The 20,840-nt window shown below is 43.6% G+C and overlaps 1 protein-coding gene across 9 annotated transcripts in view; it reads right to left on the bottom strand.

The window, feature by feature from the left end:
* The window catches only part of Da (transcription factor daughterless), a 275,108-nt gene that overhangs the window by 8,437 nt on the left and 245,831 nt on the right, over window positions 1-20,840 (bottom strand). For 4 of the 9 annotated variants that reach the window (XM_076796347.1, XM_076796332.1, XM_076796365.1 and 1 more), the window contains 10 exons: window positions 16,744-16,880; window positions 13,200-13,484; window positions 12,019-12,180; window positions 10,435-10,494; window positions 8,728-8,880; window positions 8,526-8,643; window positions 4,644-4,797; window positions 3,023-3,112; window positions 619-764; window positions 380-534 (listed from right to left, as the gene is read on the bottom strand). In XM_076796347.1, the coding sequence (XP_076652462.1) occupies window positions 380-534; window positions 619-764; window positions 3,023-3,112; window positions 4,644-4,797; window positions 8,526-8,643; window positions 8,728-8,880; window positions 10,435-10,494; window positions 12,019-12,180; window positions 13,200-13,484; window positions 16,744-16,880 (1,460 nt within the window). Of the gene's footprint in view, window positions 1-379; window positions 535-618; window positions 765-1,754; window positions 1,845-3,022; window positions 3,113-4,643; window positions 4,798-8,525; window positions 8,644-8,727; window positions 8,881-10,434; window positions 10,495-12,018; window positions 12,181-13,199; window positions 13,485-16,743; window positions 16,881-20,840 lie in introns of all 9 variants that reach the window. The other 5 variants (XM_076796337.1, XM_076796325.1, XM_076796313.1 and 2 more) reach the window with 5 other exon arrangements.

The following is a 20,840-nucleotide window of genomic DNA, read 5'->3' on the forward strand; positions in this document are numbered from 1 at the left end:
AGATACGAAATCTGTTTGAGGTAAAGGTTATGTATTGGATACAGAAATCTGTGCGGGTCTAGGTCATCTGAAGGTCGTTTTATTGAGATCTTACCAGCAGTATTGTTTCCTACGGTGACTTATTTGTTTACTATTGAACAGGTGAGGTCTAACAATGTCTAAGTTTAACCGTACCACGACCTTGAAATGACCTTGATTGCTATTACCACGCTAGGGTCGTCCTTGTTCAAAATAATTACCAAATATTGAGTAACAACTCGATTAGAAATTATATTATCCGACTGTCCAAGGTCATTCTCGTGTAAGAAAAAACCTAGCGCAGTCAGATAATAATTTTCCAGGTTGCGCATACTTTTTGGGGGGTAGGAAATATACTCACAGGCATCGCGGAAAAGGGTGGTTGAGAATGCGGGTGAGGGTGAGGGTGCGGGTGAGCTATGTGCGCCGCAAGATGGCCGGGTAGTTTGGGTCCGTCTTCCGCTTTCTCTTCCTCTCTCCTCTTCAAGCACGCTGCTTTTGGATTAAGATTTCGTTCTGCCAACAAACACATACCAATGGTTAAAAAAGTAATATTCTAAGAGGCCATCGAATTAATTCACTAATCGTGTTAATACACACCTCTAACTTGCTGTTCCAGCGTCATGATCACTTCGACAGCCATGTTGAGGATACCTAGCTTCGTTTGAGGTTTGTCCGTCTTCAGATGCGTCATACACATTCTGCCGAGCTCCTTTAGGGCCTCGTTGATGTCCCTAATACGTATCCTAAATGGACAAACCGATATTAATTGCTGAACAACGAATCATCAGGTCGGAACGTGGAACTAAAACGACAACGAGAATCTGCTTGGTACCGACTACAGTGAATTCTCGATATATGTCAACAACACGACCAGCCTCGTGTATCGTCCAAGAAACATACCCGAGCTGTGTTATGTTTACAGTCCGAGGCGTCCGAGGCCTCTCGACCTCCGTGAGGCCCCTGCGGTGGTGGGGATAATTCCGCGACATTTATCATCCAGGTCTTGACGACATATATAAAGAAATCACTGTATTCTGCCAATGAAGCACCTAACAAATTTTTAGAGTTTCTCTACTACCTCCACCATCACTCAAAAAATTCTTCCCATTACTTTTTCTACTTAATTTGTTAGTACCAAACAAATTTCCACAATTCCCCTACCAAACACTCATGCTGCAAAATTCATCCATTTGAACTCTTCAGACAGCAGAAAACGTTCAATTTCTTTCTGTTTCTCTTGTAAAATGTATTCCTTCGGACTGTGACATTACAAAATCAACACGAATCATTGATTTAAACTGTAAAACAAAAATGAACTATCCAAGACCCTTTCACAATTTCTGAAGGTCATGCAAGGGTTAAGCAAATCGAATTTCCAAAATTCATCCCCTCGGACAACAGACCAGAAGAAGAAATGCATTTTCCAAGAAACTCGTCAGAAAGTCCGTGACCAATCGCGTCTAAGGACAGAGATCGTCGAGCGATCTGATCGATCGAGGGAGCCAGAAGAACCTCAATGTTCGTCTACGTAATAGCACGAGCGTATCGATCGTTGGCAGGATCGATCCGTGGGGATCGACGGAACACACATCCTGCTCTGTCGCGTGTACACATAGAATACGGGCCGAGCTTGAGTCTCGAATCGGTAACCGATCAAGAAGCAGAAGAAGAAGATCAAGAATACGAGATTCTCTCCCGCGCGATTCACTGCGCGCTTCCGTCGATTTCCTTACCTTTCCCTAGCATTGTTCGCCTGCCGCCTCTCTTTCTCCCTTTGCGCCTTCACGTCGGGATCGTCATCCTCGTCCTCGGCGCTCGAACAACAGTTGCGCAATAACAATACTCGATTAATCACCTGACGTAGGCGGCCGTTTCTCTGTCGCTCGATCGTCCTAGATCGAGCGACGGGGGGGCGTTCGCGACAGCAGTGAAAACCGACGAAATTTTCGTTCACGATTTCGTTAAAAAATGATTTTCTCGTTGGACGCAAAATAATCTACGGTCTTAGCTTTTTGTCGATTGAACACACGCAGAGCTGATGTCGTGGTTGTGGACAGAAAGTCAGGTTTCCGTACTCTATGGGCCCGTATTCTTTGCACAGAGAACAAACCAGTGGTTAAGAGAGTGATCGAGAAGAGAGAATACATATATCTATCGTGATATAATTTTTATCGATCGGAGCTGATTGTCTTTTCGTGCTGTTACCTAGAAAATTGAGAGTCCTTCGGGGAGAGGAAAAGTGGTCTTTTAGGATTTAGGGATAGGTGGAGGGTCTTCGAGGTGGCTTCTGAAAGAAATCTTCATTATACGTGGAGCAACCCTGCTGTTTCGAGGGTGAGCGAACTGTAACAGGGCAATAGGAGATTTACAAGAGCAGAGAGAGAGAGAGAAAGATAGAGAGAGATATAGAGAGAAAGTGAGATAGTGGATAGATCCAAAAACAGGTGGTCCCACGTTTCGTCCAAGGGAAGAAAGTGTCCAGCAACAACACGATCAGAGTGATGCAGAGAGTGAAAGACAGGTGTGTGCACGGTAGAAAATGAAACTGAAAAGAAAATATAATGTGTCTCTCTGTGTGTGTGTATGTGTGATTTTGTCGCATGCCTTTGAGAGATGGGGTTTTTGGCCGGGATCGCAGCCGAATTAAAATGAGACTGATTGATGAACGGTCGATTGAACGGTATTATCGTTTTCTCTGTCCTTAACCAGACGCATTTTAATTATCAGAATACGGGCCTCGTGGTTGCGGGAGAGCGTAAGCATGCCAAATAATTTCTCCTTTTTCTCTATTGTTTTCTTCTTTTTTTTTTTTTTTTGGTTTTATCAACGATAAACAGATTTTCATTGTCGGTTTTCCTTTGATAAGTTTCCCTCTTTCCTTTTCGTTTCTTTGTCTTCGTATCGGGCATGCATACGGAAAACAAGGGACTCAGGAGTGTTCGACGTCCCGGAGGACTTTGAAGAGTACAACGGGAGTGCGTTACTGCGTGTGTTCACTAACCTTTCACGCACGTTGTTGGCCTGGCGACGTTCCTTCTCGCGCACCGCTTTGGTGCTGGGATCGTCGCAGTCTTCGTCGGCGCTCGAACAACGGTTGTTTAAATGCAATCAATTAGTTGGAGTCTGTGAGAACCGGGACGACCGGGAGACGAGCTCCCCCGGTCGGCTAAGGGGGTGGGAAACCACCCCTTGCCGCCGCCTCGAATATTGTACAAAATCATAGAACTTTACTCACCCCGAAAAATGTTACAATATTAAATGTAGAAACCAGAACAATTTCCATCGGAGCTTCTGCTTTACTTAATTTTACAGAATTTTACCCCCAAAAAATTTAGATTAACAATAAACCTACGGTCAAAATGACCGGTTCCAGATTTTTCTTTTCCTATTACTGAAATTATAAAGATGCTTTCGTGGGAAATGATTGAATATATTTAGTAGAGTATGTATTATAATACGAACGGTACAAAATTCATATAAATTCATCATTTTTGTAAGACAACATGTATCGGTTGCTTTTAAGGCTCGGTAGGTTTAGTGTTAAATCTAGAGACGAGAAGAATCTCGCTCGAAACCTTTCCGTTATTTCCTCAAAAATTTCAAACTAGTTTACACACTCCCATACTAAATCCAGAGGCCAGACACATACTTCTATTTTATCATCTTAGATTCGTGTACCTTTGTGTACTGTTGTTAATTAGATATATTATACTCCACAGTCTTTATTTCATCATTTTTATCAGCAATTACTTCGAACGAAATTTACTGTTCAACGTTAGAGGAACTTGAACGGTCGAAAAATAGGAGAAATTCAGCCATTTTTTAAATATATAAAATTATTTTTCTTTAAACAACCAATATGTGCATCGTATTATACGATATTTCAGTAGTATTTACTGAAAATTTGAGCTCAAAATCTCAAATTAGGAGGACATGGCAGCCATTTCTGCGAGACATCGTTTGAACGGTTGAAACATAAGGGAAGTTCAACAATTTGATTACACAAAATTATGTTCCTTTAAAAAATCAACATATACATCTTATTACACGATATCTCAGTAGTGTTTGTTAAAAATGGGAGCTAAAAATCACAAACTAGAAGGACATGGCAGTCATTTCTGCGAAACATCGTTTTAACGTTGAAAGATGAGAGAAGCTCATAATTTTTTTTACACAAAATGATCTTCCTTTAAAAAATCAACATATACATCTTATTACACGATATCTCAGTAGTGTTTGTTAAAAATGGGAGCTAAAAATCACAACCTAGGAGAACAGAACATGGCAGCCATTTTCCCAAGTGCATTTCTGTAAAACACTGTACACCGGTGGCAAATAAATTGCAGTCCACAAACAAAATATTGTGTTCAGTATGAAAATAGAGTATCGATGTCCACCCATTGGATTTAGTTCGGAAAGTATTCGACGAGGCTAGATTCGAGGCGGCGTGCAAGCGGTGAGCGCGCGAATGTTCGCTTGCAGCGATTGGAAGAGCGGTGAACAGATATGAGAGGTACATAGTCGGTTTCTTCATGTAACTCGGTTTCACTACTGTCACTTCACGGTCGTTAATGACGCGCCCCGATCTCAGATAGAAGGATACACATCCAGGATATACTTACTATCTGCGCGATCTCTTCGTCCCCTTTCCCTGGGACGTCGAGTTGACCGTGGCCGCGCCGATCACACCCGCTGCCGCCAGCTCGCTGCTCGACGGTTTCGTCTCGCCGCCGCTGCTATCCGGTGGGTCCTTTCTCTTTTCTAACGAGACGTATTCTGTTCATTATTAACAATGCTATTAAACAACGCACGACGCAACAAACACTGAAAACATTTCACGTCGTCCGTGGAACAGAGGCGAAACCCAATCTCTCTCTCTCTCCTTTAACCTCTTCAGCCACTATAGTGGCTTCCGTGGAAAGCATCAGTTGGAACCCTACGAACCACTATAGTGGCTCTTCTGCCATTCGCCAGCAGGCACGCCGTCCCTGGAAGACAGATTCGCGGACGGTCGCGCCGTACCTGGAAGATAGACTTGCGGACGAATGGGTCTTAAGATGCTAAATCCCCAAAACCTCAAATCCACAAAACCGTATTGCACAGTAGACTTCCTCAAAATGGAATCAAAAAATTGTTTAACCCGCGTCCACTCTAAACTTCTAATTGCAGGGCCTAACTAGCCAAGCTACTTTCACATAATTTTCGGAAATATAGTAGTACAAATTTTCTTCACTTTTAGAACCGATGCGAACATCTGACTTCTTTGCTTGAGACATAGTTCAACTCTCTCTCTCTCTCTCTCTCGAACGGTGATCACAGAGAGATGCACCAACCGAAAAATGGCGTTTTCGTGTCGGCGGCCGTAAAGTCTCGAAAGAAAAGGTGTCAACGAGGTCGTGGCTCGTTTCTATTCGCGGTGTCGCATCATCGGCCAGGCAGTTTTTCCCATGAGCAGCTCGCAACACGACGCGGGCAAGAAAGAAGAGGAAAAAAAGCCCGGCTAGAAGGAGTTCCCAGGTGTTCCGCGGCGGAGTTGGAGCCCGATAAGGAAACATTAGATAAATCACGCGAAGTAGCTACTATCCCGCATCGTTGTCGTGCCTTTATTATTCTCCGAGACCTCTGTCTTGTAGGAGAGGGAGAGAGAGAGAGAGAGAGAGAGAGAGAGATCGTCGGAGAGGCTATCTCTCTCCCTCTCTCCCTCCCATTGTCTCCGTTTCTGTCACGCTTCTTGTTCCTCTTACCCGTAATCCTTCTCCCGGCGGCCGCCTAATGGAATGCGCAAGTTTTCCGAGGGCAGTTCGCCAAAGAAGCGCTCTTTTCACCATCATCGACCATTTCTGGCCTGCGGAATTCAGACCACGCTACTACCTCTCTCCACCCACCGAGATGCACCCGCCATATTGGAACACGCGGTCGCATCCGCAGGATGCTTCTTTCTTCGACCTTTTCCCTTTTTACCGTACCCCCGCGGTTCCCCGTTTCTTTCCCTCGATCTCTCGGTTTTTGCGAGAAAAACGCCACGCTCGGACGATACTGTTTTCATTTTCTTCTCGGAAGTTGTTCAACGAATTTTTTAACATTTTGCATCAATTATGCGCTGCTTTACGACCAGGCTGGAATGGTTCAATTGCACGGATTCAGCCTCCATGGTTACTTTATATCCTATTACAGGCTTTACTCGATATATGTCACGAATATCTAGCCGATAAAAGGCACAGACCTATCCCCACTTCTGTCCTTTTCTACGTTCGGCAGTGTATCAAAGAATAGTATCTTCTAGCTGATATATGTCCCTGGGTAGACCCGTGTTGTGGACATATATCGGGGAAACACTGTAAAGAACACACTTATAGAAGTGTGACTAATAAGCGGAGTTTTGCCATTTTTGTAATATATAAAATTATGTTTCTTTAAAAAACTAATATATACATTTTATCATTTGGTATTTAAATAGTATCTTCTGAAAATTTGAGCTAAATATCTTAAAATCGTAGGACATGGCAGCCATTTTGCCAGAGCCACCTTCCCAGTGTCATTTCTGCGAAACACTGTGGTCGAAAAATAGGGAAAATTAAAAAATGTTTTGAAACTATAAAACCACGTCTCCTTAAAAATCCAATATGTACATCTTATTACATGATATTTAAGTAGTGCTTTCTAAAAATTTGACCAAAATATTTCAAACTAAAAAGAAATGCTAGCCATTTTCCCAGAGCCATTTCCACAAAACATTCTTTGTGCAACCAGATGCATCCCTAACAGGGGACTGAAAGTTTCGGGTGCATATGCATTTCACGACAGTATTCCGGGAACAGGGAAGAGCCAGTCGACATATTCCGCACAATTAAAAAGTTTCATTGGACGCCCGGTGAAAAAAAAAACCACAATTTGCGTACTTTCGCCGGTCGGAACACCGATAACGTTTCACGGTGAAAAATCGGTCAGACCTTTGCACACAATCGGCCAGCGGGCTGATTTATCTGCGAGGTCCGAGAGAAACGCGGCGGTTTAATGCATTCGCGAATTGTCGAGAGCACAGAGGGAACGTTTATGGCGACGGTTGAATCAGTATCGAGAGCTTGAAACGCGCTTCCTGCTCGTAATTGGACGGTTTTCACGGTTTCGTGACTAAGCGACCCAAAGCTCGAGGATAATGCGGCGCGCAGATCGCCGTGTTCGGCGAAGGTCGCCTCGCTTCCGGGGTAACAGTTCCTTCCCCCCTCCCCCCTCCCGCGAAGAGAATTAACGATCAATTTTCTAAAATGGTCTGTGACGTTATTCATCGGATCCGTTCCACCGGGAATGAATGAGTCGAGGAATTAGCCGAGGCTTTGGTGCTGTGATCGAGGGATTCCGAACGTGGATCGACGATGTCGAGCGGAGATAACATTGCTGGCTGTGAGAAAAGAATGTTTCGAAGAATAGATCGCGTAGTTTCAATGAAATTCTTTGGCTCGATCTTACAAAGAAGACTCTATTTAAGGCTGTCTCTTGCGTTTCCAATGCTGCTGCAATGCTTTCAATCAGAGAAGAATGTTGAATATGTATCCACGAAAATTTGTGAATTGAGGTTCAGTGGATTTAGACATCATTGTTTATGAAGACATCGAAAACGTCCGTCGATCAACGACATTTAATAGATTGACAGTTTATGGAAAGTTAATATTATTAGACCAAGAGATTCTCCACTACGCCATTATGACGGTTACATTATGTGTTCAAGGTATTCAAATTATCCCTTAGAAAGAAACACGATACAAAAAATATATTCAGTACATGTACTCAGTAACATATTTTTTAGCTCAATCTTCAAATTAAAGAAAATATATACAGAAGAGAAGAAATTGTCTAATAATTTTTTTTACATCGTGTGTTTAAAATATTTTGCGAATATAATATATATTTAAAAGAACCCCCCCAAAAATATATTTGATAACTGTTCCCATTAAATTAATATCTTTTAGCACAATCTTCAAATTAAAGAAAATATATACAGAAGAGAAGAAATTGTCGACTAGTTACATCGTGTGTTTAAAATATTTTGCATTTTAAGCTCTTAAGAAAAGAACCCCCCAAAATATATTTGATAACTGTTCCCATCTTTTAGCTCAAACTTCAATTTAAAGGAAATGTATAAAGAGCAGAACAAATCTTTTAGTAACTACATATTCAGTGTTTAAAATATTTTCATTTGCATCCCTTATAGAAGAACAACTAAAAAGTGTGTCACACTTAAGCTTCAAGAAAACATTCAACCAATTTCCTTTCCAAATAAAATTTCCATTAGAATAACTTGCAAGAATTTGCTAAAAATTCTGCAGAAATTGATCTTTGAATAAATTTCCCACTTAAAGTAGCTCACAAAGCTTAACGCTTTAATCTAGAAAAGTTTGGTAAATGTTTGAAATGGCAGCGAGATTGGGATTCATCGAAGATCGTCCTCTATTCCAGGAGCCAGTGGACAGAACGATTATGCTAGGGAAGTAGTGTGTCACACTTACTGGCATTCGTCACAGGTAACCTTTCGATTTTGATGGATCCGTCTGTGTCAGGCGTGGGTGTGAGACCAGGGTAGGAACCCTGTGGTTGCGTCACTGTTACCGCAGGATGTGGACTCGTCTGTGATAAAAACAATACATTAGCACAGATTCATCGAACGATCAATCATGTTCAATATATTTATATAGAACAATGAAGACTTACCAAATGGTCCAGCTGCGGTGGTGATGTGTGGGAGTAGATGGGACCGTGTGGACCAACGGGACCAAGATGGAGGCCAAGTTGGCTTTCCGCATGATTCCTCAGAACGTTTATGGCATCGTCCAGTCGCTCCTCCATCCGCGTTCCCTGTACCAACAGAATACCGGACACGCGACTCGATTACACACCAGCTCGACTTCAATTTGCAAAGTCACCAGCGTCGAATAGTTTTTTCTCAGAATATCTTTTATCGAATTTCAACGCTGGTGGGGAATTTTATACGTAGTCTTTGAAGCGATGAAAAAGCGCGTAAAGAATAGTATCGGTGTGTTGAAGAGACAGCATGGAACATAGATTTGTTGGGAAAGGAATTAGCACGCTGTTCATCCTTGAACTGCAGAGGGAACTATTTGGGGCTTCTTTCATCCCCTAATTTGTTCCTTAGAATTTTTTAACATTTGATTCTCTAGGGTGCTATTACAGAATTTGAGTTTCCATTTAATGAATTTATATAGATTCATTTTAGTTTTTAGTATTCCACTCCAATTTAATCAATTAATTTTGAAATGACATTGGAGGACTTCCGGTAACTTAGAAATAATCTGGACTATTGGCGATTGCAAGCTGTATAATCATTTTTGAATCAATGAAAGTGTATTGCACAACTATTATTATAATCTGACTGATCAGTAAATGATTGCAAGACGTTAAATGCTTTCTAAGAAGGACAATGTCCGTCATAAATCAATTCCGTTAGATCAACTTGTCAGTAACTCAATCGCAATGTTAAATATTAATTCTCTATAACTAGTAGTATAAACTAGTAGTTAGTAATTAAATCATTACAAAATTGTCTCTGCAGTTTAAGGATTAAACAAAATCAAGGATCAGTTTAGTCAGCAAGTGGATGAAGTTACTGACGTCTCGGAGAACAAAGAATTAAACTTTGTAAAGCTACTACAGCTTATGTAATTAAAAATTTGCTGTGTACAAAATATTAAAAAAAAAACGCTAAGCCTTCGTATCCTCATACGCTCCTTACAAATTAATTTCGGAAAACATTCTTCAAATGGGTAGTTTATCCATTTCCTCTTCAGAAGCAATAATTTTCTTAAAAATTGTATCCCACTCATAATTTCAAATAAAATCATTTAAATAAATTGTGAGGCATAGAATAGTTAAATAAAAATAAAATTCGTGATTTGATGTTTGAAGCAAATACATGAAGTTAAAATATAAAATCAGAATATGAAATTGCAACACGAGATTAGAACATAAAATTAAAACATAATATTAGAACGTGAAATCAGACACAACTTCGAACACAATCGAAGAGAAATTAAATATTTTATTTTAGAATCATAAAAATGGATGATTTTTTATCTGTGGAACGTGTGAATTTTAACCGTTCTGAAGCCAGGATAAAATAGTAATTGTTTCAAAGCAGTTATGACTGTGCTGTCGATTGATTCACCGAGAGGACAGAGGGGTGGTTCGAAAGGGGGTTGGGAAAACGTAATTTCTGAGGACAGGTGTCAGTGTACACAGAAGTCACGACGTTATCAGTGGTCATGCACAGAGTGTGGTGTTAACGAATGAGTGGGTCAACAGGTGTTAAACAGGTAAACGAGAAAACGAACAAGAGGAGGGAGGGACGGGACGAGTGAAGGGTTGGATAGTTTAAAAAAACTGAAAATCGGCAATCCTCACCTCGGCGTGGTCGCGAAGGAAGCCGATGGCATCGTCTAGCCTCTGCTGTTCAGGCGCCGGCTTCACACACAACACCAACGCAACAACAAAACCAAAAAAAAAAGAGAACAACCAAGTCAACACAACGTTCACAACAAACAAAGGGGGGGGGGTGTATGGCGGGGTTGGTAAAAACGGGTGAACGAAAAAGAGAGAAAAAAAAGACACGTAAAATGGACACGAACGATGAGATGCGATCTGAGCGATTGAAATTTGCAGATTCGTTGTTTGTGGGGGGTTGTGTGTGCGGGGGAGGGGGATGGAGACGAGATGCGAGCACAGGAGGTTGTGAATTCTCCGATGCGTCCGGTGTGCATGCTACTTTCGGGTGCAGTTGGAATTAATCGTTGCATAAAGGAGCCAAAAGAAAAAAAGAAAACGTGGCAATCTCAATCGTCTGCGACAATCAACCCCTGATTTCGCGAATGCAAGAATGTGCGGCGGGGATGGCGAAAACCGGTCCTCCGCTGCGAACGCATTTGGACGCGATTCGCGGACTGTTGACCCACAAATACGTTTCGTATGGTCATTTCAGAAGCCGTGCAGACGCGGTTTGCGCGATTAATCTCGTTGTTGCCGCGCCGCGGTGCGAAAACCGTGGTGCCAATTAATTTGACGCGAGTCACGCTCGTTGCGCTGATAATTGCATCGATGGCTGCTCGCTGCGTTCCCTCCTATGTTTTACACGCGATTTTTATCGAGGATTATTGTCACGGGAAAATGTTTTCAATATCAAAGCACACCTCAGTAAAAGATTTACAGAGAATAATTAGCAGAACCGTGAAATAGACCGCGAGAGTCGATGGAAATTTACACTTTACAGTAATTTACACTGACGTTGAAGCCTACAAACATTTTAACATTGTCATAATTTTATACACTCGCTTTTAAATCTGTGAGAAAATGGAGAAGTTTGAAAGCCTCTCGCAAACTACCCCTATGTTCAATATCTAATTTAATAGATCAACTATTGGCATTGAAGGGTAGCTAACAAAACGATTAATAGCGTAAAATGAAGGTGCATAGTTTCATAAATTTTTAAAAGAATTTCCAGAAATGTTTAATTTTCCCGACGACTTGCGAACGGTGTCCAAATGCGTGGCGGCAGGAGCCTAATCGTAATAATCGAATGATTCGCGTCTCGATCCTCCCCGAAACGCGTCATCGACAACACGACGTCAGTGTCATCACGGTCGATCCCAGTGCGAACGCGATAAACTATCGCTAGAGAAGTGAGCACCAGAGGTTTCTGTTACGAACGTCCTTGACCTGTTTCTAAAGCGCATCGGTAACGGTGATGAAGCGTGTCTGCGTTCGAGGATGCACCAGTGCACTTTCCCAACGAGATCCCCTCCCCTCCCCGAATAAATTCGACCACCTTCGGAGAGAGAAACTCTCTTTTACGAGAGAGAGAGAGAAAGCAAAAAAAAAAAGAATTAAACGTCCGAGAGAGGTCTCGTTGGAAGTAGCGGCCAGGTGTACGATGTTACGTGAACCATAAACGAAAAAATGATATAACGATTCCACAGTTGCATCGGTGCATACCATGTGAATGGTTCCACGGTTGGGGTCCGCCGTGAAGTGCGGAGACACCGGCGCAGCACCTGCTGCCCAACCCGGCGCTGAACCCGTCAAAGGTGGCGGCGAACTGACTGGCGTCGACGGGTTGCTGCTATAACTCGATACTGATTGGTCCGTGGGGTAAATCTGCAAGGTGAAAAAACGTCCCGATGTCATACCGATCTTCGGAAACCGGAACCCCTCGGTTACCCCGCCAAACATCCCTTACAACCTCCTAGCTTCTTCGGTCTTCGCAGCGAGACACTTAGAACACACTCGAAGCTGTTTTATCTCCAAAACGAAACATTTCTTCCAACTAATATAAATATACAAAAAATAGATAAATGAATATTTGAATAAATTAAAATAAAAGAGAATAAATAAATGAATATTCGAATTCTATATATACATTTTTCATGTTACACATACGAAAATGGTGCAATTTACTCGTACAATACCGAAATGTTTAGTAATCTATTAAATACAAACAAATTAAACCCTTAACGGGTTATTACAACGCGTTCATTATGTAAATATGACAACAGTAAGACTGATAAAAATAATAAAATGATTTTTATCACTCTTACTGTTGTCATATTTACATAATGAACGCGTTAAGCACTGTGCCAGGTCACTTCTGTGAATTTGTTTCCGCTTGTTGGTTAGCAAACTTGAAATACTTCCGGACCGTTAAAGGTTAATAGCGTAAAAAATATTTTGACTAATGATACAGCAATTTTCAGTGACGCCCTACAGTCGCCATTCGAGTGCTAAGGGTTAAAAGCTTTTCACAATATCAGAGAATTTAAGAACTCTCCTAACAATGAAATGGTACCCCGCTTCTTTTCCTAAACAATCTGTAAAAATTTCATGAAACACTTTTGAAGCACACACAGTAATGTCCGGATACATGGCCACGAGTTATCCCCACCAATCGTTGGAAGCGTTCCGACACCGTCCGAACAAATTCCTGGAAGGTCGGGATATACATACATATAGCAAACGCCGGTCCCAGTCGATGGCCATGTATCCGGACATCCCTGTACTTCCAGGCTCCCACATCGAAATGGTCGAAAGAGGTTGACGAAGTGTTATGTTTCCAAGTTGTTTTGCGACGTTGGAAGCCAGTGTGCGGAAAATTGGACTAGGAACAATGTGGGACTTACTCTGGTGCTGACTACAGACGCAAGAGTCTTGCCGAGGTTGTCCCCCGTGGTGGGTTGCTGGTTCGTCGTGGGTGCAGAATTGGGCGCGGAGGGTGCGGTCGTCGGTGCACCGGGACTATGACTATATTGCAACGACGCCGGGGATGGTGCACCGGTACCGCTGTTCGCCGCAACTGCGCCGGTAGGCCGGAATGTCGACATTGGTGGCAGTGAGGCCGCACTGGTCACCGCCGAGCCCAGAATCGGCGCCGCCGGTTCTCCGTTCGGCGACATGGCCGAGTACGCCTGCAACGATCATCGTCATTAACCCCTTCGCTCACAACTTTCATCCCTGGACAAGAATCTGGAGGGTGGCCCCAACGCACGTTCACGACAGGGCCGTATTTTGGCCGTTGCATCTGTACCATCGGTCGCGAACGTGTTAAACCCCCATTTTCTTTTATTTCTTCGATCTTCAATCCAAATTTTGGGACACACAATTCTCGACCTTGCGGACATAATTTTGGGATTCACGATTTTTCATTTTGAGACGCGCAACTGCAATAGAAGATTTTACCCAAAGGGTTAATCGGGCCTTGGAGCATAAATATTTTTTAAATGGGTGCCGAGAAGGTATGCAAATCCGGCAACTGAATAAACTATTGTTCCCTTTTTAACCTCTTAACCACGGCTTGTCCACAACTCTGTCTCCCAGGTACGGTGCCGCTCGTCCGCGACTCCGTCTCCCAGGGACGGCGGCCCTGGCTGCGAATGGCAGAAAAGCCACTATAGTGGTTCGTAACGTTCAAACTGATGCTTTCCACGGAAAGCCACTACAGTGGCGTACCGTTCAAACCGACGTTTTCCACGGAAGCCACTATAGTGGCGTACGGTGCTTAAGAGGTTAACAACCTTGGCAAGTTGAAAACGGTGTATTGACAATTCTGTATAAACATTTGAACTAGATGTGCCGCGCGGAGATCAAAGCTGGCGTCCGTCGGACGTCACAGTCGTCGCAGTACCGTTCGAAACGGCGACGATAAAGAGTCCGCGAGACAAAGTGCATCGAGGGTGATATCTCCGAACGAAATGTACTCGCGAAAAGTTTTCTGTGGCCGTGACGCGGTCCCGGCCGACTGATCCCTCGCGACCTTTCCGACTCTTCAGGTTCATAATGGACCATGGGGTGGGCCAGGAAAGCTTTGATATCGGATACGCTTAGTGGCGTGCAGCCACGCACGCTCGCACCTACTGAAGCCCGCTCGTAAAACGTCTAATTTTAAGCGCGGTCCCGGTACGCGAACACCGAAGAGTATTTATCAACAAATTAGAGGGAGGTTTGCGTGCGCGGTCGTGCCCGCCGTTTCACGAGCCCGACAAGCCCGTTAATTGTTCGCTTTACGAACGGAAGAACGAGGCGATAACAGGGGGGGGGGGGGGAGACTCGGCTTTCTCCGACAGAAACGCTGAAAAGAAACCCTGTGCTTCTCTTCAAACTCGAACGCAAAAATCTTCGGCTGGAAGCGGTTCCTTTTCTTCTGAGCGCCAAAAAAATTACAATTTTGCGTTATCATTGTCGAAAGTAGGTTCGAGTTTTTGCCAAATTGACACTGGGATGCTAACACGATAGTGGATAATGGGTATACTCCGTAGAAAGTGATGCCATTTCGAATTGTTCGCTTCAGATGGACGGGAACGATAGACGACGAACAAGTGTCGTCATTGTGACAGAATATTATTTTTAATTCAGCAAGGACTAAGAATTTTCGGTGAACAAAATTGCGTCTACTGCTTCGATACTTTGTTGACACGCCCTATAAATTTCAAGTAAGTCGGTCCCATGGTTCTCTGTAAAAAAATTCTGAAGCATAACCTCCAGCAAGCTGCACGAGAGGCTACCGCGTTCAAGCTGTCTTTCTTCAGCAATCACACTGTAACCACTTACTCAATATTCAGAATACTTGTCTACCCCACTCTATGAGCCTAAACAACTAAAAGAAAAATAGTAAGGTAGTAAGAAAATGTGGAGCTCCTCCACAAAGGCCCGAAGAAGGCGTCTGCGTCACGTCTCCTGGCCGCCGAGGATTGCGGCTGGCGGAGCGATGAAATAAGGGTCCCAAGGTCGCGGGAACCCTTTAATCGATGCACGGTAGGGAGCGAGTTCCCGGGGGATCGATCGGGGCACCTCTCAGGGGCCGGATTCCATGGGGTTCGTTCGAGGAACGCAGGCCGTTCGGAGAGCGGAGGATTTCGTGGTAGCCATGAACGGCGTAAATCAAACGAAGGCTGCACTTGACTAGAAACACCGAGTAGCGGGAGGAACGTTCTATATATAGAAGCCACTGAGTCATTTCACGTTGCTCAGAGTACACTGTCAACAGTGTCTCTCAACCGGACGAAGACAGGCGGCGAACCTCGCGGAGACACACGGCGAGAGACAGCCTGGCGAAACAAGACGATGCTGCAGTGCGAGGTTTCGAGATTCGACCAGCTGGCCGAGAGGCTGCTGGATATCACTGCTTCATGGAGAGGATTAGAGTTAGCCCGGAGAGGTTGACCTAGTGGGAGCCAACGACCATGGTGAATCCGACAGTGTCAAACGAGTCGAAACTCTTGTTGGGAGTCGGGGAAACCGGCCGCGGGAATTTACGATGATGGAAATATATATTCCACGCTCTCCTACCCTCTGTGGGAATATGCTCCAGACTGGATTAGCTAAATGATGGCGGGTCGTTCGGGAACCTGGGTGTATGGCAACTGATAAATTAGGAATTGATGGGTTCGTTTCCTGCGGCCACAAAGGTGCGAGCGAGCTTGCTTTTCGAACAGACTTTATGCGTCCTTTCTTCAAGCATAGCTTCTGCTTGGAATGAAAAAATGTTTTGCGATGATTTTGGGATGAAGAGTGCACTCCCTAAAGTACACAGCACATGAAGATAAATGTACTGAAAGAGCTGAGTCTTTAACGTGTCTTACCTAGAGGCGACTACACGATACAGAATAGTAATTTTATGATAATACTCTTTTGACTGTACTGATTTTTTTATGAAACTCTTACCGGCGTATGCGTGACATTTTTCTGATTAAAATGAGACCAAACACGACGCATTTTGGATCCTATTTAATCCTGTTATCCACGAAATAGTAGAACCTCGATTATCCGAACTGATAGATCCGAGGTAACAGCGAAGAAGATTGACAAAGACCTAGGACAAACCAAATTGTCGATTGCTGATTAACAATTTATAAAGTCTGAATATTCGAGGGTTGCGAGGGGTTGGAATTTTCTCGAGGAAGATGTTTAAAATGTTTCGTGCGGAAGCGTAGGGGAAGATCTCCCGGTGCGAAGATAACCAGCAAGGTTCTAATCGAACGACCTCGTCGGCAGCTGGTCCGACCAACGACAGAAATTATGGGGGAGGTTCCTCTTGTCTGTCACGGGGTTCCCGGAACGCCGGGTCCGAAGAAGCGAGCGGAGCTCACGCGTGATTGATCGCCGCCGGCCAACGAGGGGGTGCCGTACAAACGAGAGAACGAAAGCCGAAGGGAGAAAAGAGTCGCTTACCATGGGGTCGTGGGGGAGGTGCATGGGGTAGGCTGGCTGGGCCAGGTGAGGGGGTGCGTAGCCGCTGTACGGGGGCTGGACTCCGCCGCCGCCACCCGTCCATGGATCTCCAGGACCCGTTCCTGCGGCGTTCCCATCTGAAACAAAGGTAAACTCACTTTTAGCATCTTCAGCAACTCCTTGTATGTACCTCTCCTTCTCCAAAATCTTGAAACAATCTTTAATTTACAAAAATTGGGGCTGAATGGACATTTAATTCCATTGTTGTCGATCTTTTCACAATGGTGGTGGGTGCAACAAATTTGTTAAGCTTCGGGGAATTTATTGTTAACCCCTTAACTTGTACGCTCGAGTTAATTCGAGCGCGCTAAACAGGCCAAACTGTGCACACTCGAGATAATTCGAGCGGCGTTGTATTTTATGCTGCTATAATTTTTCACACTCGAATAGAATCGAGAATTGAAAATAACAATGTGAAAGCAAAGAAAAAAAAATCGTTTTATTGATATTTATCATTTACATGGGATTGTAAGCTGTAACACTTATTTATTCAAGAATAAAATATAGCCTTTTTCCATGGAACAAAAGCGCAGTATATCAAAAATTGATTTGTTTTTTCAAAAAAACTGTGCGATAAGGGGTTAAACTGCGGATCACCAAAATGTATTTTTATAGTAGGAGTGAGTAGGAGAAATTTAAAACAGAGGAAAAGAAAGAATTCGGAAATACAGTGAATACTCGATATATGTCAACAACACGGGCTTTGCAAGAGTCGTGTATCGAGACCTCTCGACCTTCGTGGCCCCTCACGGGGTATACTCCGTAGTGGGGATAATTCCGCGACGTTTATCATCGAGGCCCTGGCGACATATACAGAGAAATCAGTGTATTCGTCCGTCTTAAGAAAATGGTTGAAACCAGAATATCTTAGTGTACGACATACTTAGAAAATCTCTTTTATATTGCACTGAACTAATTCTTTGTCGTCTACGTTTTAAATTTTCGGAACAAGCCTAAAATCTGAGATTTCGAGGTTCTCCTGGATCGCACACCGCAGGGAAATACGAAAAAATCAATTCCTCGCGATTCTACAAATTTGCACCCGTAATCGGATCGTTTGCATCCGCACACATACGAACGTGTAGAGCCGCGGCTGGAGCAACAAATAGCAGCACGTGGCGTTCAGTGACCAGAGAATGTCGCGCACGTGCCCGAATAACGCTCTCGCACCTCCTTGTCCAGGTCAAAAGACACGTACCCGGCTTGAACTTCGCTCGAATTACCCGCCATTCGAGATTATCGTTCTCGGCTAACGAGCACGCCCCCGCGGGGCGCGAGAAAAACGTCCCGTTGAATTGATACGAGCCGAGGAAATTCGATTCCGCGGACCCCGTGTAAATTACGTTTCCGGGGAGCTGGGTAATGTACTGTACTACCCACATAGTGATCTACATTCCGTTGATAATCACTCGAACTTCTAATCTGGCACCTGTTTCACTAAATGAATTTTCTATACAATTATTCTGCAATTTTTTAAGTCTTTAAAATCGTTTTTAAGTCTATGTTTCGCAATTTTAACTTGCTTCCCCATATTTTTAATAAAATTAAAATGGCCACTAAATATTCACTGATAGTCTTCGTGCAGAATTTACAAAGTCTGATTTCTGCTGTGTACAAAAATGTAGACCACACAAACTGTCAATTTGCAAAAGGTCAAAGGGGGTTAAATAAATCTAGCAAGTGTCATGGTACAGAGGTGAGAAAATTAGTTGTCAGCTAACAGAAACACTTATGTTATCTTGTCACACAATCTAATTGGCAAACGCAACCGTTTTAGCTGATAAAACAAAGTGGGCGTCACTGTAGGCGGAGCTAATAGACTCTGACGTTGATAATAGTTGCATTAACTTGTTTAACTTACTTGCTATGTCTATACAGGAGTTTCATAATCCTGCTCGCTAATTTGTCTCGCGATTTAAAGAAAATACGTGAGTGTTTCGGCGAATAAAGCAAAGTGGGCGTAATGGTAGGCGGGGCTACTAAATTCTAGACAAGGGTAGCGGCTGTTGTACATCAATCAGAGCTGCATTCTTTTGTTTAACTAATTTGCTAAGTCTGCACAGGTTTCTCGCAGTCCTTCACACAATTCAATTGGAAAATGTCACTTTTTAAGCCAATAACAAAAGTAGGCGGGGCTACTAGACTGAACCCTCGAATCGAACGTGCGTTCACTTGCCTAACTAATAACAAACACTTATAGTCCATGTCGCTACTCTATCACACAATTCAATTAGGCACCGCGTCTGTTGCAACCAATAACAAAAGTAGGCGTGCCCGTAGGCGGGGCCACAGGGCTCCAGACAACGATAGAGGCTCTAGAATACCAATCAGATCCGTGTTTTCTCGCGTAATCGTGTTAATAGGTCCAAGCACACTGTTTGTAAACCGTTCAAGCGACAATTTTTCGAGCTCCCGGATCGGGACACCCGGTACAGAGGATAACGGGCGAACGGTAGAGCCATTATTTCAGTTGAAAACAACAGCAATAAGCTTCGGGAACGTATTTCTTGATACTTTTGCTTGATATAATTCCGCGGCCGGGGTTTCCCTCGACGGGCGAACTGAAACTAAGCCAAACTACCCGGCCGTTCCCTACCCGACTACCCGGCATTCGATGTCTGATAAAACTTTTTCGTCCAGGTCCCCCGGCCCCTCCCCCGCACGCCCATTTATAAGCTATTCCGCTCGCCTACCGGGTGTCACGAGCCCGAGGAAACGTATTCGAGGAGGAGAGCCAACCACCGGCAACGGGTTCTCCTTTTACCCTCTGATCTTTAATAACAACTTTACCCGGAAAACTTTACCGATCTTATTGATTTACCGCCTCGGTAATCCGTCCGCGAAACTTTCGCCCGCGAGAGTTTCCGCGAGCTCGTTTCCGCGATTCCTACGGGAGAATGGTACACCGCAAAAATCCAACATAGGGAAATCGCCTGGAAGACCTTTCACCTCGCTGCGGCCGTAATTAATTTTTTACTCCGCGATACACTACTCCAAAAAGTCGTCTTCCCCGGTGGAAAGACATCCTCGGTTCCACGAAAGTTGAGCCTCGATTTGCAATCGCTTGCACCGTTAGTTCTAGAGTTAGGAGTACTAATATAGTACATAATATAGTATAAATGCTACTGTAGTAATAATTGTTGACACACGGTGCATGACACAATCCCTTCAGCAAAGCCGAGTGTCTGAGAGCGTTGGAGGTTTTGGAACTTTTAATTTAATTTGGGAGATTCTACTGACCCTAAAACACGTTCCACTGAAATTGAAGTAGATCTACCTTCTGGTCCGTTGTAAATTTCAGCCATCCCGAGCCCATGTTTCACAGAAACTAAAATGTAACTGACGAGAATTAACTAAAATTTCAGTGAAATCCAAATTCTGCTGAAACTCATTCGTTAAACAGTGTCATGTTACGCGCACGTTCCACGGAAGTGTGGTAGAAATTATACAGTTATCTAGGTAACCGGAAGTTCATGCTCCGCAAAAGATCGTAGGTACCCGAATTACAATAAATGCAAAACCTGCCCGACATTCAATGCCAGACAGTTTCTACTCCCCTTATGGGCAAACGTTTCGATAAATTAACGTTCGAACTCGTTCTAGAAGTTCGAATTGAATTAAAATCACTCTCCTGCCGGGGAACTTATAATTCGCTACGGGCATCGATTACCCTAAATATCAGATCGAAATTACGATACAGCCAAGTTTTGCTAACCCACCAACGACCCAAGTTCTCCTAAGCCATCTGTTGAACCTAGATTTCCATCGAGCTAACTCGCGCCTAAATCCTATTAAACCCGGCCTGCGATAACTCCAAACATCCCTAAACTCAAAATTGAATAAACTTCGGCCGGTTATTAAGTCCCGGCGCTATTAATCTCGACATTCTTTCCGTATTTCGAACTTCGGCGACGCGGAATCCCCGATAACATTCCACGTTACCGCGATTCATTAAAAATTATGGAAAAATATTTTTTGGGCTCTGCGAACGGATTGCACAATTTTTTAATCCTCCGACACAAATGGGGATCTTTTAT

The sequence above is a fragment of the Halictus rubicundus genome, chromosome 1, assembly GCF_050948215.1.
Source record: "Halictus rubicundus isolate RS-2024b chromosome 1, iyHalRubi1_principal, whole genome shotgun sequence".
Classification (NCBI taxonomy): Eukaryota; Metazoa; Arthropoda; class Insecta; order Hymenoptera; family Halictidae; genus Halictus; species Halictus rubicundus.